The 26743-nt window shown below is 37.2% G+C and overlaps 3 protein-coding genes across 5 annotated transcripts; all 3 read left to right on the top strand.

Moving 5' to 3' along the window:
- Positions 1-362: 362 nt before the first annotated feature.
- Positions 363-7862, top strand: LOC133992167 (interferon-induced, double-stranded RNA-activated protein kinase-like). Its single transcript, XM_062430871.1, is given in 18 exon segments — positions 363-582; positions 1261-1396; positions 1504-1655; positions 1748-1984; positions 2087-2192; positions 2195-2230; positions 2565-2629; positions 2721-2805; positions 3003-3067; positions 3157-3247; positions 3537-3595; positions 3690-3809; positions 3918-4049; positions 4144-4348; positions 5502-5654; positions 6561-6662; positions 6923-6985; positions 7164-7862. Coding segments are annotated over 18 exon segments (2052 nt in total). The 5' UTR covers positions 363-475; the 3' UTR covers positions 7302-7862.
- Positions 7863-9467: 1605 nt separating this feature from the next.
- LOC133992164 (interferon-induced, double-stranded RNA-activated protein kinase-like) lies at positions 9468-17460 on the top strand. Of its 3 annotated transcripts, none has more exons than XM_062430867.1 (19): positions 9468-9732; positions 10730-10856; positions 10971-11122; positions 11408-11531; positions 11725-11798; positions 11922-12071; positions 12177-12309; positions 14157-14224; positions 14318-14408; positions 14778-14809; positions 14898-14943; positions 15046-15125; positions 15258-15380; positions 15472-15600; positions 15699-15915; positions 16000-16143; positions 16311-16409; positions 16562-16624; positions 16965-17460. In XM_062430867.1, exons 1-19 carry the CDS (start codon positions 9623-9625, stop codon positions 17100-17102), a joined length of 2100 nt encoding a protein of 699 aa, XP_062286851.1. In that variant the 5' UTR covers positions 9468-9622; the 3' UTR covers positions 17103-17460. The 3 variants fall into 3 exon arrangements, with proteins under 3 accessions (XP_062286851.1, XP_062286850.1, XP_062286849.1); XM_062430866.1 differs by having other exon boundaries at positions 9469-9732; positions 15261-15380; positions 16308-16409; XM_062430865.1 differs by having other exon boundaries at positions 9469-9732; positions 16308-16409.
- Positions 17461-18401: 941 nt separating this feature from the next.
- On the top strand, positions 18402-25886 carry LOC133992165 (interferon-induced, double-stranded RNA-activated protein kinase-like). Its single transcript, XM_062430869.1, has 19 exons — positions 18402-18683; positions 19848-19980; positions 20096-20235; positions 20313-20436; positions 20567-20640; positions 20718-20867; positions 20988-21120; positions 21253-21308; positions 21396-21486; positions 22126-22190; positions 22278-22362; positions 22705-22766; positions 22905-23024; positions 23121-23249; positions 23339-23522; positions 23767-23898; positions 24352-24450; positions 24728-24790; positions 25124-25886. Exons 1-19 carry the CDS (start codon positions 18577-18579, stop codon positions 25259-25261), a joined length of 2085 nt encoding a protein of 694 aa, XP_062286853.1. The 5' UTR covers positions 18402-18576; the 3' UTR covers positions 25262-25886.
- Positions 25887-26743: the final 857 nt, after the last annotated feature.

Genomic DNA, 26743 nt, shown 5'->3' with positions numbered 1-26743 from the left:
AGTTCCTTATCAGGCCTGTATACAGTACAGTCCCACTTTCAACCATCCATGCTTACAGTTTTTTGTCAGTAGCTTCTGTACTGGAAATAAGGAAGACACTTTTAACAAAATGCACCAAGAAGAAAACAAGAAATATGAATGAAGAAAACATGCAGCCAAACTATTAACTGACATCCAGGGCAGTTGATACCTTTGATCATGCTAAATAATCTTTGCCTGCGTCGTTTCCAGTTGTTATGGGTTTGGTGCATGTCATTTCCGTGTCCATAAACTTTGCAACATTAAGGAAAGCGCGTGCATGAGTTTATACAGAGAAATCGAAACTTAAATCGGGTAATACGCTGACTAGGAAGAGAGAAGAGGTGAAGCTGGCCGAGGAGCACAGTTTAGATGGAAACCAAATAGAGACAGTTGTTGTGAGTTTTAAGATATATATTTATTTTAGAGACATCTTTTTTTGAAATCTAATCCATTAATGATGGACCCGAGAGACTCTGCTGCAAAATTAAACGAGTACGCACAGGGAAAACAGTGGGAGCTGAGCTATGAGATTAGCTCTGTTGGCCCTGACCATGATAAAACGTAAGTTCAGTATGCTTTTGGTTCGTCTTATGCTATACTAGTACTATACTTATTTCTGGTGTGGGTGTACTACAATCGCCACCGTATTCAACCACCGTACGGTGGCGATTGTAGGATCAGACCTCTTTTAGGTGGGAAAATTTGACATTGGGTGCCCTGCAAGTGTTGAATAATACAATAATAATTTATTAATTTTTAGGGGTGCTAGAGCATTCCTAAAAAGGGTCTAAAATCACCTCTGGTTGAATATCAAGATAAAAAACAGTCAGTAACATTTTAGCAGGAAGTCGACTAGCAGCTAGAGTATGAATTATGGCCATAACAACCTGCAACTCGTTCTTCCGGCAATTGCTTAAGGTGGATCAACATCTGTGAAGTCATTTGTGCCATACACTATAACAAGTCAATGTAATGAACAAATAAATGATCCACAAAGAGTGAGTATACATTCGACAGTATGCACACCCAAAACATTTAGGCATCCATACATTAAAATAATATCCTATAAAAAGAATTAATCAATTTCTCTGAATGTTCTGTTATAGAAATGTTCATTGATGATAAATTGATTAATTCACTCCTTGGAGATTAATCTGGAATATTCTTTCCATCTCACCACCTTGAACATCATCATGTCAACTTGCCTGTATAACCAAATGTCTTACAATTCCTCATCAGATTTACTATCAGTGCAGTTCTGAATGGTAAAGCCTATGTCGGCGGTGTGGGGAAGACAAAGAAGGAGGCCAAACAGAATGCAGCTGAAAATACCCTGAGGTTGTTGGAGATGGAGCAACAGAACCCAATTGACTCTGTAAGATTATCCCTCTTTGTTAAGTCAGAGCATACTGGATTGTCAAAAGTGAAATGTTAATGTAAAGTGCAAGTGTCACTGATGATGTAATTGTTGTTTCTTGACAGACAGAAAATGCAAGCGCAAATCCAACTGCATCAGTTTATCAGACAAGTGTCTCTGATGACTATATAAGCTTGCTCCATAAGTATTGTGGGAAGAAAAAGATCCCTTTAAAGGCTGTGGAGTCAATAAGTATGGAGCCAAAAACTGCAGCTCTGTAAGCCACCACCCTGCATTAACAACATACTTATTTATTTTGTCTTTTTTGTTACCATTTTGAAATTAATTAAGGTTTTTATGGTATTACAGTAAATGCTGTAGCTTTGTGGTTGATAACAAAGAGTATCCACCTGCCTTTGGGAAAACGAAGAAGGAAGCCAAGGAGGAAGCAGCCAAGATTGCTTATCAGAGCTTGGATGTTAAGTCTGAAGACCAAAAGGCGAGAGGGCCAAATTTCATTGGAATCGTTGACCACTACTGTCAGAAAACATGCCGAATCCTTAATTTCATTGAGGTGGAAAGATGTGGTCCACCTCACAACTCTCAGTAAGTATGACTGAACCTCTGTAACCTGTATAGAGACTAAAAACTCTATGCTAATTGTTAATATGATATAAAAATCTTAATATTTCCTCCTTTCTGACACAGATTTTTCTACAAAGCAGTGATCAATGGCAAGGATTACCCCATAGCTGAAGGTAAATCTGCCAAGAATGCCAAACAAAAGGCAGCTGAGCTGGCCTGGTCTGGTCTTCAAGTGGTCTTCAAGAACAGTCAGACTGGGACAGTAAGGTATTTAATATTATGTATTTATATCATAAAATATGGTTTTAATATTTCACTTTAGTAGATTTTTACGTGCATAATATGTTCTATTCCCATTTCATCATCAGATATACAGTAGGTTTTATACACCACTTGAGTAAAATGTTGATTGCATATTTTTTCTGTTTTTTGTCCCTTGGAGCCACCATGTTAAAAAGTGAGTGATATTGACTGAATAATAGTGGTGGGAGATCTCGAGACCAGCTACTTTTGCATATCTGTGGTTTAAAATGTAGAACTATCAGAATGTTTTCACACAGGTGAAATTAACCTAAACTTATTGCTATTTTGTTCATTCTAGGTGTCCTTCAGGTCATCTATATCACAAGATAGTACCTCATCATTGTTGACATCACCAACTATGCTGTAAGGCACTTATTGACATTACTAATTAGTAATTACAGAAACGTGATGCCCATATAACTGTACTAATACTGTACTCCTTTGTAATTTAAAGGCAATCCCAAAAGACATCACAACAAAGTATAACAAGGAATACAAGTCAATCAGTTATACTGACCATTGCATCGGACCCTGTTCAGGTCTGTTATTTTTTATGTTTGTATTTTGTTGCTATTTCTGGCTAAACTGTGGTTGACAATGATAAGAAATGAATAGTTCCACTGAGGTAAAGTGTTACATTAACAAATCATGTATTCAGCAGTGCCATAACATGGTACATGATTTTATTTGGAACACACTACACTGTGAAAGTCAAAAGGTATTTTGTCCATTTTAGGTGCCCATGAGGTCAGCTGTGTCTGTAGACAGTGCGCCATCCATGTTGTCAACACCATCTTCACTGTAAGGCACTGACTGACACAAATATGAAAGCAGATTGTTGACCTTATACTGAGAAAACTGCACTAATGTCTCTTATTGTACTCTCCAAGGGAGTCTCTTGAAGCATCATCACAAAGCATGGCAACGGGTACAAGTGACTCTGTAGTCTTTACAGATTCATCCAACCCTTCAAACGATAAGGTCTGTTATTTTGCACATTATCTTAAAAACACTCTGTACATAGAGAGAGCAACAGAATAATAAGATGCAAACTGATGTAAACGTTGTACCCCATTTTACGTATGAGGACAGCCACTCTTAAGAAGTATCTACCTTTTGGCATTGTATGCCTACATGCAAAGAGCATATGTTCACATTTTATATAGTCATCTAATGGACAATTAGCCATTGAAATTCTATTATTTTTTATGATTAGATAAGAGTTTATTTAGCCTTTTAAAATACTGTATCATGTCTTTCATTCTCTCAGGATGCTGCTAAAAACAAAAATAGGGAAAACAGGCCAACTGATACATCCACCCAGTCACGGTATGAAAAACTTTGCCGTAAAACATTTAATTGCAATGTTATCACATCTTCCTATACTTCTATGGTCTTTATTTTGTATTTTAACTCTGAACAGGTTTACTTCAGAGTTTGATTCCATAAAAAGTCTTGCTAAAGGAGGCTTTGGTCGTGTTTACAAAGCAAGAGAAAAACTGGTGGACAATTATTATGCAGTAAAGATTGTCCCCAGCAAAGAGTAAGTCAAGTATGCAAGGTTTTCAGTGTATACTGGAGCATTGTTGTACATGTAATGTATCAATTAGAGAATGAGTTTTATTAATTGAGACATTTTTTTTCATTCAAGAAAAACTCTACGAGAGGTGGTGGCACTGTCAGAACTCCTTCACTTTAATATTGTTAGATACTACAATTGTTGGATGGAGGATTCAGAATACGAGTACAGGGACAGTGCAGCTGACAGTTCCAGCACTACACAGTAAGTCCCATCCACTTACTAATGTCTTTACTGTCTTTATTTACTAAATACAAAGATATGTTATTATTTATATTTTTATATATTACTTTTCTAGGTCTACCAGTAATTCTTCATCACAGTACCTCTACATTAAGATGGAGTTGTGTGACAACAAAACACTTAAAGATTGGATAAATGAGAAGAATAAGGAAACTCTGCAAGACTCCAGGAGAAGAGAAAAAAGCCTACCCATTGCTCAGCAAATAGTCAGTGGAGTTGAGTTGATTCACTCTAAGAACTTCATCCACAGAGACCTTAAGGTGAGTTAGTGGGTAAGGCTAGACCACACTGTTACAGAGTACTGGCCCTTTACATTTTGTAATGTATCAAAAAAGGTGTTCTTCAGTAAACCCACCAAGGCATTCTGTACTCTTTAGTCTTTAGTTTCTGTAGTCTTTTCTACAGATCCTTGTGACATATGTTAATGATATATTGTATTTAAGAAAAGAAAAGAAATCATGTACACGTATATACATATATATACAGTACTAGTCAAAAGTTTGGACACATCTTCTCACTGACTGGAATGAGAAAGAGTGTCCAAACTTTTGACTGGTACTGTAAGTGTACACAATGAGGACCAGGTGCCTTGGTTTATTAACCTAAAGGCACTGAATCTTCAAAAGCAGTAATCAAAAAAGATTAACAGGAGAGCCCTCTGATTAAATTATGTATTCATGCAGGAATACTCCATGAAGATTCTCTATCTCAGTGTTCAAACTGGCAAAAAAAAAAAATGCTACCAAGCCCAGGTAGTCTAGGGTTACATACTGACATGAACAGCAACATGGTTCAAGTCCAGTCAGGTACCTTTTGTTGAATGTTATTCCCAGTCTTTTCTTCCTTTCCATTCATGTCATATCTACTTTCACTATATAATAAAAGCAGGAAATTTGTCATAATTCAGCAGCCAGGGATTTACATATCATGATCACGTGCCCCATCATCATCATTTATGACTCAAACGTATTCTTCTAATTATGTCATAAATCATATCTCAAAAAGTCACACACCCCCATTCCCTATGGTATTGGTTTCTTTCAAAAGTGGCAAGTTCACATTAGCAAATACGCATGCACATAGCAGTCTGCAGCTACTACTACGTTTTTTGGTGGGTTTTTTTGCAAGATAGTTGACTAGTACCAACTTAACTTAGTAGTCATCCCTCAGTCTGGAACAACAAGCTGATATCAGCTCTTCAGTGAGATAGAAAGAACTGTTGCAAATGAAGTGCTCAGAGCGGATTGAAGCCTGGGCTTTTGACTTGCACAGATCACTTCTACATACTGAATTTTGGAACTTTGACCATGTTAACATCAATATCATAACAGTATGTAAGTAACAGAAAATCACAAAGAGCACAATGTGTCCTCTTTAATGTTTTAATTTCTGTTTTTGCTTTTCAATGTTTAGCCTGCCAACATCCTGTTTGGACAGGGTGGAGAGGTGAAGATTGGGGACTTTGGACTGGTTGCAGCTGAGAATGATGATGATGATGATGACGACAAAAAACAGACAGAGAGAACTGGCAAAACAGGAACCAAATCTTACATGGCTCCTGAACAAGTAAGATGATCTTTGTTGACATTAATAATGTCCTGTGGAATTTTCTTACATTACGTGTTTTTCAGCAAAATGTCATCAGGCATTCAGTGTATTTGCATGTGCTGGAGGTGAAAGCCGTAGCCCGCTTTTGTCAGTCATTGTCAGTCGCTACTGGCTGTTTATGGCTATCTCCGTGGATCATGGATGTATTATAATGCCGTGGATCCACAACAGACTCTCTTCCGGGTGGGGCTGCGCACGATTACGTAATGCGGAAGGGGAAAACAGGCTGGTCGCTCGGCCAGAGTTTTCACAGAATATTATGAGAATGGAATAATGATTAGTCTCTATGCCTGGTGGATCTCTCTAACATTTTAGAGTGCCATTACCTCATTAATAGCGTTTTGAATATGTAAAAATGTAACAAAGGTTAGCTTTAACTTCTGTATTATTATTTTGAAATACATGTTCTTTAAATGGGCACAGTTAGTTAGACTACGTGTATGCCCACCATCCTTAGGAAGGCTCCCAGCTTTCTGAATCTTAACCCTTAACTTTTTTCTGCATCAGGTATTTGTTGCATGTCATTCCCCATCCCTCGTTCCCATACTTCCATACTTTCTGTAATGTTGCTTTAAAATGCTCCAAAAATGGGCGTGCAGGTGGTCAAGTGGTTAGAACGCATGTCACGGCCAGAGGTCCTTTGCTGCATGTCACACCCCACTCTCTCTCCCATGTTTCCTGTCTGTCTACTGTTGAATAAAGGTGTCTATGCTGAAAAAAACCTTTTAAAAAAAATCTCCAAAAATGCAGTGAAAACTGGCACACTTCATTTATCCCATAAGCATAACTATTTCATTTAATCCATCATACTGATTAAACCCATTAGGCTCCTGAAGTTAATAGTGTATTCTTGTTTAATTACAGCGGAACAAGAAAAGGTATGACCGCAAAGTGGATATATTTGCTTTGGGGTTGATATACTTTGAACTCCTCTGGAACCTTTCTACTGGCCATGAAAGAGGAGTGGTGAGTCTTTCACTGTTAAATAAGATGTACACTTTATGTAACATGTGATGTAACATGCTGTATACTTTAAACATTTACCAGTGATTTGCCATGACAGTGTTAGCATAACATATATACCTATGTCTATTACACACAAATAAGAAACTAGTTATTTACCCGTAGACTGAGCATTTTTGGTAGGTATCAAAAGTATAGGTAACGGTACTGTATAAGTAAAACTAACATGTTATTTCTTCCTTTTATCACTGCATGAATACCAGCTGTTGACCAATGCCAGAAGTCAGAAGCTCCCTGAAGAATTTTCACAGAATTTTCCCAAAGAGGTATGTTCACATTCTTTTGATACTATAACTGATTAACTTGCCACATGAAGCTGTATTTCATGGTATGGCAGATGGAAATGTCAGTTTCAAAAGCTTCAGAAATTTTGCAGCATGACAGCATTTATTATTAGTATTAAAAAGATCTCATCAGCCGGTCTTTGTTTTTGTTTTTTTGCAGAATGAACTAATTATGTCAATGCTCTGTGAGAAGCCAGAGGACCGACCTGAAGCAAGAACATTAAAGACAGAGCTGGAAGAATGGGCTCAGATATTCAATGCACAAAATAATATGCATCAGCAAAACAAAACCGTCTGATCATCACAAGGACTTGTAATATGTTATAGGGGTCCGTGGAAAATCTGTCTCTTCTGATGGTAACCTACTGCACTTAGAGCTCTTACACTTTGGCACTTCAACATACAGAAAGGAGGTCAAATCATTAGTCCTGAGATTAATAGGCAACCCAAATTCTCCCACAGCGTTCCAGTCATCAACTGGGCAGCCTCAGTATGTGGTGCATGATGGAAAAAGAGACCAAAGATTGTGTGTTTGATAATCAGGGAATAATTGAATTGTTTGAATTTATTTTTTTAGAAGAAAATGGAATTATGAAGTGTTACTATAGTCATACATGATTATGTGCTCGATCATTTCTGTATCAACAGTTAATGACATTTTATTCTGTGGTGGACAGTGGACAGATACAGTTAAATGTATTCGAAATTATGTCACATTACAACCTTTGCCTTACAAAAATAAATCAGCAGTTATCTGGGCTAACATGTTTATTCATTTTCACACTTCATATTCATATTATTCATTGTCTATATTGTATATGGAGACAACCATGCAGCCCTCTCATGCAGCTACAATTGCTACAGGCATTATGTGAGTTCCTGCTGCAGGTATTCAGTGTCCAGGAATGATGGACTTCTATCATGGCCATAATGAAGGGGAACCAGGCAAGCTAAAAAGATGTAGTAAATACATTTAAATACATGGGGAGAGTATTTGACACTATACAGTTAGATTTTTGGTGGAGCAAACCTTTAAGAAATACATTAACTTTTTTTAAATGTCCTTCGATAAGAATAAATAGTTGCACATGTGTTCTCTGAATGGATCAACATTTTTCTCAACTGAACTAAAGAATTTAGGAGAGATTATGAAATATAAATATGTATTATTAATTGGATTGGCTGGTTTGTAGTTAGTCACTGATGATGATCTAACATTTAGATTAGCTGGTACTGTAAATGGTGCCTGTTTGATGGCCCAGTTTAAAACTGCTTCACCTGATTATTTCTCTCACAGTAACCATTGGTTGGTGAAAAGGATACAGTGAAAAGTACACTCAAAACTTCCTGTAACTTAAACACTCATTACTTGGAGGTTATTAGTGTCAAATTGAGTCTAACAGAGGGAACACTAACTGCCTACCAGTAAAATAGGCTACTTTCACAAAACTTTGGGGAAAATTGAGTTATTTTTTGGGGCACCACTTTCTGATAAGACACCTTTTATACATACATTGTAAAAATGTTCTAGACTTATTCCACACCTGTGACACTGTGATTACTGTTGATTTTTATATGAATTGGCTCACAGACACTACACTACATGGCACACTATCATAATTGATTTGAGTTTTTCCATTTTATATTACTTTGTATTTTAATTAGTTTGACAGGTAGTTCCTTATATTTTGTTGTTTTTCATACAAAAAATTGAATAAATGCTTTGAAAACATAATTCATTGGGGGGGGGGGGGGGAAATAGTCCCAGAAAATAATAATACTACAAATGTGTTTTTACAAGTTTTTTATTGTAAAAAATGGGAACTTCAGGAGTCAATGGTAGACTTAAAAATATATTTGCACTTAAGTTTTTGATTACAGATTGAAATGCTAAATACTACCAGGTAGCCTCCCTTTTTCCTCTGAAATGTGTGTGAAAGTATAAATTAGCATGAAATAAAAACTACCTAATTAAAGAATAAGTATTTTAAAACTAAAAGCAACTGAAATAAACAGTACTTGAGTAAATGTGCTATGTTACTACTACTGTTAGTGGCCAACATAGAAATCTGCCACTATACAGTAACACTTTGAGTGCCTCCTTAACGATTATTAGCTTTGAACAACTACAGCTTCCATGAGTCTTAGCTGTAGAGGCGGTATAAAAACCTCACAGGAACTGTAGTTATTAAACAAGCTAACAAAATAACTTTTGTTTAGGTGAAAAACAGTTAGGCACGTATGAAAATTAGCTACAGCTGCTTTTAAATAAATTCAAGCAAACGTTATTATCGACACTATTGACAGAATATGGATATTAGCTTAAACAAACACATCACTCCTACACTGAGACGTTGTCCATAGTTTCCAAGGTGTGTCATTTTTCCCCGACTTATCAACTGGTTCATGTTTGCTGAGGCAGTTTTCATATATCCGACATCACTTGAAGGCACCACCAGTTTGAACCGTGACGTTTACCGAGAAAACGAAACTTACATGGAGACATGGAGGCAGACTTTAGATGTAAACGGAAAAGATGCACTATATAGATAGAGATTCACACTATATTGAGATTAGCACTGTGTTTTCTCATTTTTATGTGAGGTCGCTGTGTCGTTTATGATGGAAACGGAAAACTACGTAGCTAAACTAAACGAGTATGCACAGAAAATGCGCTCGGTCCTTGTATACGAGGACGTCGGATCTGTTGGCCCTGATCACATTAAAACGTGAGTTGAAGACAGTTTCTTAACACCTGCGAAGTTATGTGTGATTATTATAGGAGTTAAACACATTTTGGAGTATTAACAGCACAGGCCCTTATTGAATGGGATGATGGGGTATGTATATGGATGCCAGTTCAAAGTATTTCCATTTTAGATGCACACAAACACACACATGAACCTTAAAGCTCCCATGTGTATATTTACTAAATTGCCACAGTTTTTATTTGTAGAAAATAAGACAATAGGTGTTTTCTGCATGTTTCTTCAGGTCATTCAATGTCTCCAGGAATGTTTACTTTCTCATTGTGTTTTTTCTACACAGTCATGCAGCGTGTCACTATATACAACCACACATTCATTTACTATAATATTATTATTATAAAATAATCGTAGGATTTTTATTTTTTTATCTAAGTAAAATGCTGCAGCATGAGAGCAGTCCACAGTGCAAACAACTTTAAATTCAGAAATTGACTTTATGGTAGTACTCGTTTGACAGTGGAAATGACACTGCGTCTAGGCTACGTGATGACGCAATAAATGGATCGGGGGTTGCTTACTTCCCTGCTCAGAGATGTGGGTAAAGGAGGGGATGAGTGCCCTCTCCACAAGAAAGCATACAAAGACAGAAGTCCGTCATCAAAGCAGACTGTTTTTTTTTTTGTCTGACAAGTATGACATTTACTGTAGCCTGGTGGTTCTCAAAGTGGGGTCCGGGTCTCCAGCAAAAAGGGGATAACTTATTTTCACTTTAAATCCATCCTAAATGCTGAGCAGTATGGCATTCATTTGTTCCATTAATGAAAAGATTAGAAATGCCTGCACACGTAATCCAAGCCATTAAAGTTAATCAGATCATGTGAATGTTTTGATCTGACTTGATGCTGTTTTTAATAGCGTTGCACTTATATGATGTGCATATGTACTTCAATTTCAACTCATAAACTTGTCCCATGTCATAGTCGCAGTATTGATTGTTTGTTCATCATTTTTTTCTTAGATTTACCATGAGAGCAGTCGTGAATGGTAAGGCGTATCCTGATGGTGTGGGGAAGAACAAGAAAGAAGCCAAACAATACGCAGCAAAAAATGCCCTTATCGGCTTGTTGGAGGAAGTGGTTGACTCTGTAAGATTGTTTTACTGCTTTATTGATTTACTGCCTGTGTGAATATTTGTATTAATATGTAAATTCCTAAATCACAACAGTCTTCGTGATGTATATTTGTTGATGTCTTGACAGACAGAAACCTCAGCAGTAGTGTCTGCAGCACCAGATCATCAGACAAGTATCACTATCAACTATATATCTTGGCTCAATGAATATGGCCAGAAGAACAGGTTGCTGATAAACCCGGTGGAGTCAACAAAATTAGGACCTAATGATGCCATGCAGTAAGTCTTAAAGATGCATCCATATATGTGGGTGGCTGTGGCTCAGGAGGTAGAGTAGTTGTCCACTGATCGTAAGATCAATGGTTCAGTTCCCAGCTCCTCCAGTCCACATGTCCATGTGTCCTCAGGCAAGATACATAACCCCAAATTGCTCCTGATGCACGATCACTGTACGAATGTGTGTGTGAATGGGTGAATGACTAGAATACAAAAGCGCTATATAAGTACAGTCCATTTACAATATTTATGTGTAGTTGTTTTGTCACAATTTTTTTGTGGTGTTAGATATTGTAGGTTTGTGGTCGGCGATAAGGAGTACCCAGTTGCCTGTGGAAAAACAAAGAGGGAAGCTAAGGAGGAGGCAGCCAAGCTTGTATATCATGAGATATGTGGTAGTAAAACTACTGAGGTGAGTTTGAATAAACCTTAGTTTGTCTCTATCTAAAGTCCAACAAATTAGCATAAATTCTTGGATGGAATTGAAATGCTTCACCTTGGTTGTAATACTATTGTCACAACTATGCAAGTGGGTTTTCCAAATGTCCCCCAGGCCACACTGCAATCATTTTACTATTATAAAATCATACTGTTTTGTTGTCAAGACTGGAGATGAGAAAAGCAGCAGTACACCAATCAAGCAAAAGGAGGATCTGAATCAAAATGTGTCTGAGATCTGGTGAGCACAAACTTGTGTCATTTTGATTCTTTATGTGAAACATTGCATGAACTAACATTTAGTTTTTTCTCTGTGTGGTTATTAAAGGTTTTAATTAGAAACGTTTTGTCTTTGGTGTTAAAGTGATAAGACCAAGAACCTGAGTGTGAAGACTGAGGTCAAAAGCTTTGTAGAGACAAATTTCATTGGAATTATCAACCAGTACTGTCAGAAAACATCCCGGTCCCATACATTCATTGAAGAGAACGCATGCGGCCCACCTCATATCCGTCAGTGAGTATGACTGAACCTCTGTGACCTGAATAGACAAAGAATGATAGATGTGAGAGAGCAATCTTAACACTAATGATTTAAAATATTTCCTCCTTGCCTGCACAGATTTTTCTACAAACTGGTGATCGACAACAAGGAGTACCCTGTAGGTGAGGGGAAGACTATCAAGGAGGCCAAACAAAAGGCAGCTGAGCTGGCCTGGTCTGCTCTCCAAGAACAGTCAGACTGGGACAGTAAGGTATTCAGAATTTTTACTTTTTGTTTAGTAAAATATGTTTTAATGTGCTACTTTTGCTTACTATAAATCATCTAAAATCTATATTTTCCTTTTTGTGAAACCATGTTGAAAATATTTTTACAATTTGTGTCACATATGTCAGCATACTTGTTGAGATCTGGTGACAGCACTTAAAAAATGTACAGCCGGTTCTAAACAAGGTTGTGTGTGTGTGTGGTTGTGCCTGCCGCTCTGTTGTAACGGTGTATCTAGACATTTTTTCACCTCCTCATCTTTATCCAGTGATTGAATGATCTACAAAAAAAGGCGACATTTTTTATTAACAACATTTTTATTTCACATTTCACATATCAGAATAAATAAGCAATGATGAATAAGCAATGACAATTCAAATACTCATAAAAACCCTGTTAAATGGTCATGCTAAAATTGATAGGACAGCTCATCACCGCAGGTTGTTATTAAACAACACAACTGTCAGAACAAGAGATGGATAGATTTGCTGATATAAAGTTCAAAAGAAAGTTGGGACAGATGAAAGGACCTGTTTGGCCGAGAAAATTATGAAGGGTGCCGTGGTCTTTAAAAAGCTTAGGAACTACAGCTCTATACAATACAATTGGAAAGTAAAATGTCAACATAAAGTCAAAGAAATGATAGCCAAAACTACAAGCTGAGGCCCAGGTTGTAAAAAAACCCATTATTTTTTAAAGATGTACTATGTAGGATTTTCCTAAAAACAAAAACACAACATACAGACTCATACAAAAATAACCCCTTTCAGTCATCACTTATGACCCAGTAGAAGTGTGTGGAGGTGTATTTATCTGCAGAGACTCTGCCGCCTGCCTGTATTTTCTTATTTTCTTATTATTTTGCTGTGTTCAGTAACAGCGCACACATTGTGAGGTTGTGACCTGTGACAGGTTACATTGCCGTATGGTCCTCTCTTGTCTGCCCCACTCTGCTCTCTGTCTCTGTGTCATGGATGTATAAAGAGCTGCAGGTCTGTGTGTCTTCTTCACCAAGGGCTAGGTTGAGTTACACACACGCAGAGCAGAGAGGCCACAGCGGACTGGATGAAGCTCTACATTCACTTTCTAGCTCACTCAACTGCCACAGCTCTCTTTTGGCGCTTTTCCATTATACAGTTCTAGCACTACTCGGCTCGACTTGACTCGACTCTACTCGTTTTTTTTTGCTTTTCCATTAGGAATAGTACCTGGTACCTGGTTCTTTTTTAGTACCTGCTCTGGAGAGGTTCCAAGCGAGTCGAGCCGATTCTAAAATGTGACGTCAACAGACTACCGGCAACTGATTGGTCAGAGTGTTGTCACTGGAAGAGTCATGAGCACGATGTCCGACACAAGAATCAAACCCAGCATTTTTAAATACCAGCAACAATAGTTACAGTGATTCAGCTCTCTTCTCTTGCTTTGTGTGTGACAAAAAGCCATAGACCGAGCAGCAAGTACACCATCTCCCCGATGTCCTCCATTGTTGATGTGTTTGTGTCGCGTATACCACGAAGTCACGGCAGTTTCACACAGCCGTGCTATGATGACCCCGCCCACGTTGAGTGGGTACTATGAAGTAATGGAAAAGGTCGTTCCTGGTACCAAACCGAGTCGAGCCGAGTAGTGCTAGAACTGTATAGTGGAAATGCGCCATTTTTCTCTCGTTAATTGAGCTGCCGACTTTGAATGCTGTGTGTTTACAAACACCAATTGACAAATCCTGCATAGTATACCTTTAAAGAGACATTTCTACCATCATGGCTACAGTCACATCAATTAATACAACATTCATGCTACTGTGTAAGAGCAAAACTTCCTTTGTGCTTTCAGGTATCTTTATTGTCAGTTGTGTCTGAAGATGGTGCTCTAGCCAAGCTGTCAACACCACCATGCGCACTGTAAGGCATTGACTTAGGAGAACAAGAGTACAAGAGATGGTAAAGTTTGATGTTGAGAATGTTGTCCTAATTTGTCTCATTGCATTCTTTAAGGAAGTCCAGTGATGCCAAATCAAAAAGCTTGCCAACAACTACACGTGACTCAGTTGTATGCACCAATTCATCAAATCCCCCAAAAGTTCAGGTCTGTTATTCCTATGTAATCCTTTTATACTGTCATGGTTCCTCAGTTTGTCATGTTCAGTCTATTGCAGCAAGTTGTATCGAGTTGCTTTAATTTATATTTTATGTAACAGTAGAATTACTCAACTGGCCTTGATTACTCACTTGCAGAATGTGAAAGTGACTTACTATATTATCAAAAAGCTTTTTAGTAATAACAGTGGGTTGTGCATGTTTCAGAGAGTAAATTAATAGTATTACAAGTAATAGTATTACAAGAGCAGGAGTTTGTCAGTATTTCCAGAGAAATTACTGATACTGTAAGTTAACTTTGTAAGGGACTTTGTATGTATGTATGTTGAAATATGTTTTCTTACTTCTCATTACAAAGGATCAAAGTCCTGATGTGAAGCCCAAAATAAGGTATGCCATGTTTTGACACACACTATAAAGCTACAGTACATAATATTTTACCTGTTTTTGCTCATTATTATTTTCCTTGTCTTGTTAGGATTGCAGCAAATTTCCAAAATGTCCACAGAAAGAGACCCAAAGAGGTAAGTAAAGCTGTTGAAGATACTGAATAATCATGTAACTTTGTTTTCTACATTTACGTGTATCTTTAATCTCAATATCGTGAATTTATTTTATTCATTAAGCACAGAATGGCCAATCTCAATGAAAACAATATAGGAACTAGTCTGAGTGAGAACATTTCAACCAAGTCAGTCATATCAAGGTATGGAGAATTTAATTACAACAATTGCATGTTTTAAGTACTTCTGCAGGCTTTATTTTGTGTCGTCTATATATGTACAACCCCAAGTATATGTTGATTTTTTTTCAACTCTTTGCATCAAAATATTTTTAGCAGGTTCACAGAAGAATTTGATTCCATAGAGTGCCTCGGCAAAGGAGCCTTTGGTCGTGTTTTCAAGGGGAAACAAAAACTACTGGAAAAGTATTTTGCAATAAAGATTGTCCGCTGCAAAGAGTAAGTCAGTTATTAAATGATGATGTTTTTTAAAAATGAGCTCTGCATGGAGTTTTTTTTTTATTACTGTTCCTGAACTTCTTTTGATCAGAAAAGCTTTACGAGAGGTGGGGGCGTTATCAGACCTTAACCACGTTAACATTGTTCGATACTACACATGTTGGATGGAAGATTCAGGTTACCAGTGGGACACTGCTGCTGACAATTCCAGCACCACCCAGTAAGTCTCATCCATTTACCAAAGTTCTTACTTAACTGTACTCTTTTACAAAAAATTAAGGTATGTCATTGTGCCATTTTATTTTCTTACTTTCTAAGGTCCACTGGTAATTCACCTGCAAAGTTCCTCTATATTCAGATGGAGTTATGTGACACCAAAACACTCAGAGTGTGGATAGATGAGAAGAACACACAGAATGTGAAGAAATCTCTGCGAGACTCCAAGAGAAAAGAAGACAGTTTAGCTATTGCACGGCAGATAATCAGTGGAGTTGAGTACGTTCACTCCAGTAAACTCATCCACAGAGACCTGAAGGTGAGACGAACCAGACAAGGTTTTTAGGTTACTATTGCATGTCTTTCATGGAGTTACATGTTTATGTTTCTTTCCTCTGGTTAGCCTGCCAACATCATGTTTGGGCGGGATAAAACAGTGAAGATTGGGGACTTTGGTCTGGTCACTGCCGAGAATGATGACGATGTTGAAAACTTGCTGGAGAGGACTGTGTACAAAGGAACCCCATCGTACATGGCTCCTGAGCAGGTTAGATCATCTGTTGTTTACATAAAGTTCAGATGCTTCTGTATTATTGAATATTGGTTATTAAAGAATGACATTAAAAAGGTAACCTGTGGAGATTTTAACCACTAGTGATGCTGTAGGGCAAAAGAGACGTCTGTTAATATAAAGTTCTTTATTTATTACAGAAGATCAGAAAGACTTACGACCGAAAAGTGGACATATTTGCTCTGGGATTGATATATTTTGAACTCCTCTGGAACCTCCCTCCTGGCCAAGACAGGAAAGCAGTGAGTTGTTCATAAACAAATTTTCTTTTTCTTCTTCTTCTTCTTCTTCTTCTTCTTCTTCTTATTCCATGCTAAAAGCCAATTGAGCATCTTTTTAATTGTATCATACTAATTACATGTTTTTCACCCTTTCATCACTGTTTGAATACCAGATTTGGGAAAATGCCAGAAACCAGAACTTTCCTCAAGGATTTTTACAGTATTTTCACAAAGAGGTACATCAGCTTCTTCTCAATGCACTTGAAACACATGAAACAGTATTTTCAACAGGGGCACTAGTGAGGCTGTGGTACAAAGGTTTGCACTGTTAGAATACTTCATCTGTGAAGCCCCAAAAGGTCAAGTAGCCAAAACAGGACTGGTGATGGTGCGAATAATAAGAGAAATATCAATTTCAATCAATCGAAACAGATAGCAGTGGAAAATATTCAGTCTGTTACGTAGCACAAGTAAGTCTGCATGTGGAAAATAATGTAGAGAAGGGCTGCAGAAGTACTTGACATCACTTATATTACAGAGATCTCAATGGCTGTTCTTTTTGTTTTTATGTTGCAGAGTCAAATTATAAAGTCAATGCTGTGCATGAAGCCAGAAGATCGACCTGAAGCAAGTAAATTAAAGACTGATTTGGAGGAGTACCTTCATACAACTTTGATGCTAAAAAACATGCTTCGTGACAGCAAGACTGTGTGATTATTACAAGAAACTATTCTCACAAAAGATCACATACATGACTGTTGAGCATCATATTCCAATTGACATGTACTTGGAGTGTCTTTTTTATTAACTTTGTTTTTATGAACTGATGTAACATAATTTATCACTATCATGATGACAAAGAAACCTCAGTCATTATATTTCACTGAAAGCAGCACTTAATTCAACTCAGACCATTATGCATGTTTAACAAATAATTAGATAATGGGTAATTACTCTAACTGGCATTGAAATTATGTATTCTATGATGAAAATGGTTCAAGGAATTCAAAGTGATGCCCCAGTACAGCCTTTGCTTCATAATGAAGAGGCTTAATTAAAAAACTAAAACATTTGTCAACTAGTGTGTAGTAATCATTCAACTACTGTGCTGTTCATTTATGTATTGTTGTATTTTTAGCGCAGCTGGATACTTTTTAGTTTAGTAAACATAACTGTTAGAAACTATCACAGATACCACAGTTCCTGCCATATTAACAGAGATAGCAATAGGTATTTTGCTTAACTACGTCACATTTTCGGGGTTTGTGCTCTGCGGAGATGCTGGCAGTGTTGTTGGCACTCTAGTGTAGAGAGGAAAAAACAAAGTTTGTTAATACAACCTGACAGGAAATTAAGTTAAACTTTAAGAATTGACTTCTTCAAGAAACAAATCTGAAGGAACGATTATGAGAGAAACAAGAGGTAAGTGTCGCACCTGTCAGGATGTTGAATATGTTTTGTGGTATGAGATGAGCAGAAGATGCCTTGAAAACTTTATTTATCCAGGATATATGTGTCTTATTGGACACTGGTGTTCTCCTGTGGTTGCTTCAAATGCTACTGTGATGTGTCTTCACAGCAAAAAATTGCCCTAATCTTCCATGTAGGAGATGAAAACATTTACCCTGACCTGAGAAATTCGATGCAAGCCATTCAACAGAATCTTTACATTTAGGCATATCCAAATGACCATATTAAGGTGCAAAATGTAATGTTTGTAAGCATTTTCTGCTGCACTAGAATGAAAGCGCAGTTGTTTAAGGAAGATTGTTTCAGTCTTGGCAGTTGTCAGCTAGGATGACTCTGTTAGTGTCCAGTTTCATTTGAAGATTATGGTTATTGTTTTTTTTATAAGATAGTGGACAGCAAGGTATGCAGCAAAAGTCGTATGTGAAAATCAAACCAGCGAAGTTATTAATACCCATGTGTCGCACGCAGTAACCACACAACAACTGGATACTAATATTACTTTCAGTTTCGATAGCTGAGTAGCCTACTTGAAAGGCGTGCACGTTGAATGACTTACGGAGAAGTCGAAACTTACAGATATTAGTCAGCTGAATAGGAAGAGCACGGCAGAGTGAGATTGGAGGTGGAAAAGACAGGACCGCTGCGAACTTTGTACTCATTTTTTTTATCACATTTGTATGCCCTTTTAACTCAAATCCTGACCGATGTGACTTTTTCAATGGCGTCTGGAAACTACGTGGCTAAATTAAACGAATATGCGCAGAAAACACGCTGGAACCTGAATTATGAGGACCTCGGCTCTGTCGGCCCTGAACATGCTAAAGTGTGAGTTGTATTCATTTCTAATAACATTGGGAATGACACTGTCACTTGTGTCGTATTCGTGCTCGACAGAAATGGATACTGTTACTGGTGGTGCTTTTTTTTATCATACCGCAAAGAAAAACAGCAAGTCATCATGGTCTTATTTTATATCAGAAAATATCAACAATGCCACCTTACTACTTGTAAGTTAGAGACAACTATCTAACTACCGACTACCATTATCACACTGTGTTAACTGGATGATACGTATCCACCTCTTTATATATGGTCATCGGGTGTTGATCAGAGTTACATTATATCTCAGGAGTTATGTAGCCAAGGCCCACCTGTAACCTGGGTGTTTCAAAATGTGACATTTCTGTATCTCCACCATCAGTGTATCAATATTAATTGCTGTGTTGGGAAAGCTTCCTGGAAAGTGTGGAATGTGTAGTCAGCTTCCAGTTACATTAAATGAAGCTGCGCCACCTGCACTGATGCACCCTCCCTCCTCCTCCTCCTCCTCTTCCTCCTCCCCCTCCCGCCCCTCCTCAGTGAGATGTAACTAAACTGCTGCAGTAGTTGGCAGAAGTAGAATGGTATTTTTCTAAATCTAAGAGTATATTCAACAAAGTGTATCCATGTCACTCTTGGCACGTTGCTCCTCAAACTATTTAAAAGGCCAATCACCCTTACAAATCCCAGATGGCCAAATAATATAAACAAATTGTGAGTTTCATTGTAGTCTGTGCTTGGAGTGTTTAAACTATTTAAGAAATTCGGGGGGTTGGATTGTTAATTGGATTTGTTAAGATGCTATTTTTATATTCCAAAACTGCCTATTAAGTTTTCACAATTAAACAACTACCACACTGCTGGAAGGTACAACATATTACCTATATGACTTTAGTCCACATGGCTCCACCTTGTGGAACAACAGATCTATTACAATCAATAGAACTGATTTTTTTTTTTTTTTTATGAACTGGAAGTACCTCAAAATTAAGTACAGTGTCTGAATAAACATACTCTGTAATAGTGTCTTTGATTATAATCACTATTCAAAAAGTTCATGTATTACCTCCTAGAGGCTGATTATAGTGTAGATTCATGTCATTTTATGCACCCCACTACCAACTCAAATTAATTGTCCTATATAACAAAGTTTTTACTGTTCCTCCACAGATTTACCCAGAGGGTAATCCTTAATGGTAAGGTCTGTCCTAATGGTGTGGGGAAGACCAAGAAAGAAGCCAAACAAAATGCAGCTGAAAATGCCCTGAAATCCTTGAGCAAACAACAGGATCCAGAGGACTCAGTAAGATTAAGGTTCCTTTTTGCTTAACCAAAGCATGTCAATGTGTTTATTTAAAAGAAAAAGACCAATTTATGGTATATGTTTCCTTAATGTATATTTGTTGTTATCTTGACAGACAGAAACTTCTGCAGCAACAGATCACACAAGGGTCAATACCACCAACTATATTTGTTGGCTCAATGAATATGGCCAGAAGAACAGGGTGTCAATAAAGCCAGTGGAGTCAACAAGATTGGGACCTGATAATGCCACACAGTAAGCCTCTTCACTGCATCTAAATTCATACTCCGCTATTTTGAACATGAATTAATCAAATATTTTTTTAATATTAGATGCTGTAGGTTTGTGGTTGGCGATAAAGAGTACCAAAATGCCTATGGGAAAACAGCGAGGGAAGCTAAAGAGAAAGCAGCCATGCTCGTATATGATGATGTATATGGCAGTAAAACTGTAGAGGTAAGTAGTAATACACAGAAGTTTCTTTTGGCTAACCTTCAAACTCATTGTGTTGTAAAGTGTCATTTACTCATCAGGCCACAGTACAATATGTGAACCCTCCCAAAACTGTACTTTTTCTGTTTTCAAGACTGCAGATGCAAATTACAACTCTGCATCTGGTCAACAAAAGGAGGAACCAAATCAACATCTTATTGACATGTGGTGGGTGAATCACAATAGCAATGCATTGTTTAATATTGCGGTTTTGATCAGTGTGTAATGTTACTTGTTTCTTACAGTAATAAGACAAGAAGCCTGTGTGTGAACTCTGAAGATGAAAGCAATACGGAGACGAATTTCATAGGATTGGTCAACCACTACTGTCAGAAAACAAAACGCTCCAATACATTCATTGAGGAGAGGAGATGTGGCCCAGCTCACAAGCCTCAGTGAGTATGATTGAACCTCTGTGACCTGAATAGACATAACAGATGCTAACTGTCAATTGATATTAATTTGTTAACAATATTAAATTTAAACAATGTCCTTCTTTTCAAAACATCACTCAGATTTTTCTACAAATTGAGGATCGACAAAAAGGAATACGATGTGGGTGAGGGTAAGACTGTCCAGGAAGCCAGACAAAAGGCAGCTGAGCTGGCCTGGTCTGCTCTTCAAGAACAGTCAGACTGGGACAGCACGGTATTTCATATTTTCTACTCTTTTTATGTCATCAAACATAGTTCAGAAGAATAGTTTAACTGTAGATTTTTTCTGTTGTGTCTGCCTCAAAATTTACTGCTCACGGGGACATTTTTGTTCTGTGCATTTTAGGTGTCCTTCAAGTCAACAGGGTCCGAAGATGAGTTTTCAGTTTCATCAGCTGCACTGTAAGGCACTTATCATTAGTAGGAGAGTAGCTCATAGGGTTAAATACTAAGACAACTATACTTATGTATCTTATTATATTTACCCAGGGAATCCCAGGAATCATCACCACAACGCTTCCCCATGAGTACAAGTGACTCAATAATATTCTGCAATTCATCAAACCCTTACAGTGCTCAGGTCTGTTCTCTCATGATCATAAAAAAAAATGTTGTAGTTAAAGGGAACATCTTCACTCATAAGGAATAATGTTTACAGAGTGCAACAGACTAGTGGAATTGTTAGAGCAATAAAGTTTCATTTGGGCCTGTGTTGCGAAATTGTTTTGGATTTCCAAAACCAACAGTCTGACAGCCACATTGGCTTTAGCTATAGCACCAAGCCGGGCCATGATGTAGTTTGGTGTTCAGTTTCACTCCTACAGTCATTTACAATATCCTTAATCTATTTTTACTGTTGTATCACATCCGTGTTAAGTTACTTCTGATGCAAACCAAACAATTCCTGCTGCTGCTTCACATTAAAAGCTTTCCACCAGGGAGTTGGCTGGAGGATTTATCTATGAAGAAATTATAGGAAGTTACATTTTGCAGGATTAGTGTTTCTTTCATTATTGGTGCTGTTCTTCAATAAAAACTGTCCCTGCATATAGACATACTGTATTCAGCACTATTTGGCTAGAGTTTTCAAACATTGCAGGGAGGGACAGCCAACAAGGTCATAGCATTTTTTTTAGAACATGCTGCATTGTAACAATATTGCATGTATTATTACTATTATTTTTTATTTGACTTTTTTATCTATTTTTTTGCATTTTAGGTGTCCTTCAGGTCAACCACATCTGAGGATAATGCATCAAGTAAATTGTCAACACCAACTTCATTGTAAGGCACTTAATGATATTAGTGTTACAGCAGATTGTAGAGCTCAATCCTGAAAAAGCTGGACTCATGCCTCTTATTATATTATAGGGAATCATTTTCATCATCACAAAGCATGTCATCGGGTACAGGTGACTCAGCACTGTTCAGTGAATCGTGGTCCTCCAAGGATCAGGTCTGTTATGTTATTTTTCTCACAATCTTAAAAAACTGTGATTGTTGAAAGAAAAATCCACCTTTTATATTCTGTTTGCTCGGTATGTGGTTAGTGGCAGAATAGAAGTAATATTATAAGATGAAGAAAATTCAGTTTGTCTTGTCTATGAACATAGAGAGCTGCATTTTTCTGTAAATGCAATACCAGTGAAAACCAGTGATCTGCAGAGATTGTCAATATAAACAATATATACTACATGACATGTCAGACTACACATATATCTTAGAACCTAAAGAATGCACAATTTAGTAATCATCATAGTTTTCAGCATTTTAAATCTGTGTCCTATCTCATTCACAGGATGCTGTCAAAAACAAGAACATCGAAAATGGTCTCAATGAGACATCAACCCAGTATGAAAGGTATGAAAAAATACATTGTAGTGTAGTGTCTTTTTTTTTACTGCTATGCTCTTATATCTGTATCCCAATATGTGCAGTCAATATTTGTGTTGTTGTTGTTGTTACCTTTTAATTAAAAAATTGCATTAATTTCAACAGGTTTGAACAAGACTATGATATCATAAAATGTCTTGGCCATGGGGCCTTTGGTTGTGTGTTCCAAGCAAGGCGTAAACTGCTGAAAAAGGATTTTGCTGTAAAAGTTGTGCGATGGCAAGAGTAAGTATGCAGTGGAAAAGTTCCAGCCTACATTGCAACATGAACAGTGTTTGTGCTTTGTTTACCAGTGGACTTTCTTGTTATTCTTTGGATCAGAAAATCTCTTCGAGAGGTGGAGGAATTATCAGACCTCCATCACCCAAATATTGTTCGATACTACACATTTTGGAGGCAGAAGTCTGGATACAAATGGGATGAAGATGATGATTGTTACAGAGCTGTTGGGTAAGCTGCATATACTTACCTTATGACTTAACTTTTTATTAAGTTTAAGGTAAGTAATTAAAACCCATTCTCTCTTCTTATTTTTCTAGAAAACGTAATTCATTGTTCCTCTACATTGAAATGGAAATATGTGACAAAACACTTGAGGAGTGGATTACAAAGAACACTCTGCAAGCCTCCAAGAGAAGAGAAGAAAGTCTAAGCATTGCTCAGCAAGTAGTCAGTGGTGTTGAATACATTCACTCCAAGATGCTCATCCACAGGGACCTTAAGGTGAGATGCAACACTACAGTGTATGACTAAGGCAAAATCAATACAGGAGTCATATCATAGTTCAATACCACTTAGACTTTTGCTGTACAGTACTAAAAGACACATTTATGCTAGTTTCAAGTACAAGCACATTTTCAAAAATCTGTTAAAAGCTCGAGTTTACTACCTCTTCTGTTATTACCCATCACACAAGGAGCTAGTTGTTCATTTGTTTTCATTTCTGTTTTTCCTTCTCAATGGTTAGCCTTCAAACATCATGTTTGGACTGGATGAGTGGAAGATTGGGGACTTTGGTCTGGTCACCAGAGATGATGATAATGATATGGTAGAGAGAACAGTGGACAGAGGGACTCCAACTTACATGGCTCCTGAACAAGTGAGATGGTTGTTAATGACAATAAAGTTTCATTCTTCTGTATAATTGTTTTAACTGTGTTACTGCAGTAGAACACCTGTACAGCTGCCACACCTAACAATTCCACCAGATATCCTGAAGCTCAGCCACACCTGTCTTTACTGTCAGCAGTGAGAGCTGTAAAATCAAACAGTATTCAACGATATATCAGATACCCTGGAGAGAAGAGCATTTTCTAATCAACGGTGGTAGCATGTAAAATATGCTGGCTTCTTTATTTTTGTGTTGTTTGCAGCCAGTGTGTTACAGCTTTTATGCCAAAGAACATTTAATTTAATTGAACATTTAAATCAGTAAAAACAAGAGCTTCATTTACCATATGAGCATAACTATTTAAACTATGATGGTGATTGAGGGGAAGCATTGGGCTGCTGATGTGCCTTTTATCAATATTGTGTTTTTATTCTATCACAGAAAAAGGGGAACTATGACCGAAAGGTGGACATCTTTGCTTTGGGGTTGATATACTTTGAACTCCTTTGGAAATTGTCTACTAGCTCTGAAAGAGCAATGGTGAGTCTTTCATGGACAGAATGTAACATATGCTGTATAATTAAAGATTAACTGGTAATTTGGGCATAATGTTAGCATCTTGTACTGTACAGGCCCATATCCATTACACAGAAATAGGAAACCAGCAAAGTAACAGTTGTTGATTTCTCTTCGGTATACTGTAATATGAATAATAAGTGTAGATAGCAGATAAGACAGCACTTTAATGTGAATTGGTTAAAAAAAATGTGGATAACTAACATGTTCTTTCATACTTTTGTCACTGCATGAATACCAGATTTGGCCCAGAGTCAGAAGTCATAAGTTCCCCACAGAGTTTTCACCGGCTTTTCCCCAAGAGGTAAATTGCCACAATGTTTTGATATATTCTTATTCTTGCATGATGCTAACTGATTTACTTGCTACAGAAAGCAGTATTTTTATTGTGTTTTCCATCTGTGAAGCCTCAAAGAATAAGGAGGCAAAATCAGTTTTGCATGTGAATAATGTCCATACCGTACAAATGAGATTATGAGAAGATGTTGATGCACTTTCAAAAGACTTTCATTAGACAGTTGCCTAAATGAAGTTTATGTGAGGAAACTTTAGAGTGGAGCTTAGGAAATGTTGCAATATGTCAGCATGTATTATTATTAGTGATGAGATTTCTGTTTGTTTTTGTTGTTTTTTGCAGAGTAAACTAATTACGTCAATGCTCTGTGAGAAGCCAGAGGACCGACCTGACTCAATTAAACTGAAGACAGAGCTGGAGAAATGGGCTCAGATACTCAAAACACAAAATAATATGCATCAGCAAAACAAAACCATCTGATCATCACAAGGACTTGTGATATGTCAGAGGAGCGTGTGGGAATCTGTCTTTTCAGATTTCTGAAATGTAATCAAATTATTTGATATACTGTAATAATTATGATTATGTAAGAAAATGGTCATGAACTGCACTTACAGTACATAGTACTTTAACTTGAGATCCATACAAAGAGCTTCACTAGGTTTCACATTCAAACACACACACACACACACCTATGGTAATGGCTCTCAGTATGGGGATATGTGTTTTGCTCAAGGACACTTCAAAATGTTGTCAGGAGGTCAAATCATCAACCCTGAGATTAATGGGCAACCCCAACATTTCCAGCAGCCCAATTGTATGTGGTGCATAATGGAAAAAAGGACCTTACATTATGTGTTTAATAATCAGGTAATGAAACATAAGATGTTGTTATATCATGAATTTAAAAAATGTTGTGTGTATTCTCATCCGTCTAACTTCTGACAAATGATAAACCGGTTATTTTCTGTGTTACAGTATTCTATGTTACAGTAAATAACATTTTATTCTATAGTGGAAACGGTTAAATGTATTTACAGTGATGTTACATTACATGCACTGTCTTGTGTTAAACATGTTGGGTTGGAAAATAAATCATTGGTGATCTGGGGTAATGTGGTCATTCATTTTCAGTCTATATGTGGACAACCCGGCAACCCTCTCATGCAGCTGCAATTAGTTTAAGCACTATCTGAGCTCCTGAGATACCTGAGCAGGTATGCAATGTCCAGGGATGATGGGCACCTGTCATGGCTGTCCTCTGGGTGAAGTGGAATCAAGCAAGCTAATAAGATGAAGTAAATACATTTGAATACATTTATTTGGGTCACTTTTATAATTGATGGTAGCTATAATGATGCTAACAACAGCTGCTGTCCTCTTTTAAGAGCCCTTTGGAGCCTATGTGGGGAGAGTATTTGACACTATAGAGTTAGATTTTTGGTGGAAATACATTAACCGTTTAAGATTTCCCTCAGTAGGAATAAGATGGTTGCACATGTGACCATAGTTCTCCAAGTGGATAAACATTTTTCTCATATGAACTAAACTAAAAAAAAAAAAAAGAATCAAGGAGAAAAATCATGAAATAAAAATATTTCTGATTAATTGGATTGGCTGGTTTGTAGTTAGTGATGACGCTCTGACATTTAGAATAGCTGGTACTGTAAATGGTGCCTGTTTGATGGCCCAGTTTAAAACTGCTTAGTCTGATTATTTCTCTCACAGTAGCCATTGGTTGGTTATAGGGATACGGTGAAAAGTTTCTACATGTACTCGCTCAAAACTTCCTGAAACTTAAAATAATGAGTTTTCTCCGACAGAGAAGTTAACAAATCACTCTTTACTTGAGTCTAACAGTGGGAACACTAATATACTGTGACAGTATAATTTCAGTGTATGAATCAGGTTTCAGTAAAATAGGCTACTTAAACAAATTTTTTGGAAAAATTGTTTCTAATA

This window comes from Scomber scombrus, chromosome 12, assembly GCF_963691925.1.
Source record: "Scomber scombrus chromosome 12, fScoSco1.1, whole genome shotgun sequence".
Lineage (NCBI taxonomy): Eukaryota > Metazoa > Chordata > Actinopteri > Scombriformes > Scombridae > Scomber > Scomber scombrus.
Note: the sequence above shows the minus strand (reverse complement) of the source record. Positions and strands in the feature narration are given on the sequence as shown.

What these genes read in the sequence shown, in the direction of transcription:
- LOC133992165 (XM_062430869.1), top strand. Translation starts at nt 18,577, where the DNA reads ATGGCGTCTGGAAACTACGTGGCTAAATTAAACGAATATGCGCAGAAA. An exon ending in TTGTCAACACCAACTTCATT is followed by an intron (nt 22,191 to 22,277) that starts GTAAGGCACTTA and finishes ATTATATTATAG; the next exon opens with GGAATCATTTTCATCATCAC. An exon ending in CACCGGCTTTTCCCCAAGAG is followed by an intron (nt 24,791 to 25,123) that starts GTAAATTGCCAC and finishes TGTTTTTTGCAG; the next exon opens with AGTAAACTAATTACGTCAAT.
- LOC133992164 (XM_062430865.1), top strand. Translation starts at nt 9,623, where the DNA reads ATGATGGAAACGGAAAACTACGTAGCTAAACTAAACGAGTATGCACAG. An exon ending in CAAATCCCCCAAAAGTTCAG is followed by an intron (nt 14,409 to 14,777) that starts GTCTGTTATTCC and finishes CTCATTACAAAG; the next exon opens with GATCAAAGTCCTGATGTGAA. An exon ending in ACAGAAAGAGACCCAAAGAG is followed by an intron (nt 14,944 to 15,045) that starts GTAAGTAAAGCT and finishes TTATTCATTAAG; the next exon opens with CACAGAATGGCCAATCTCAA.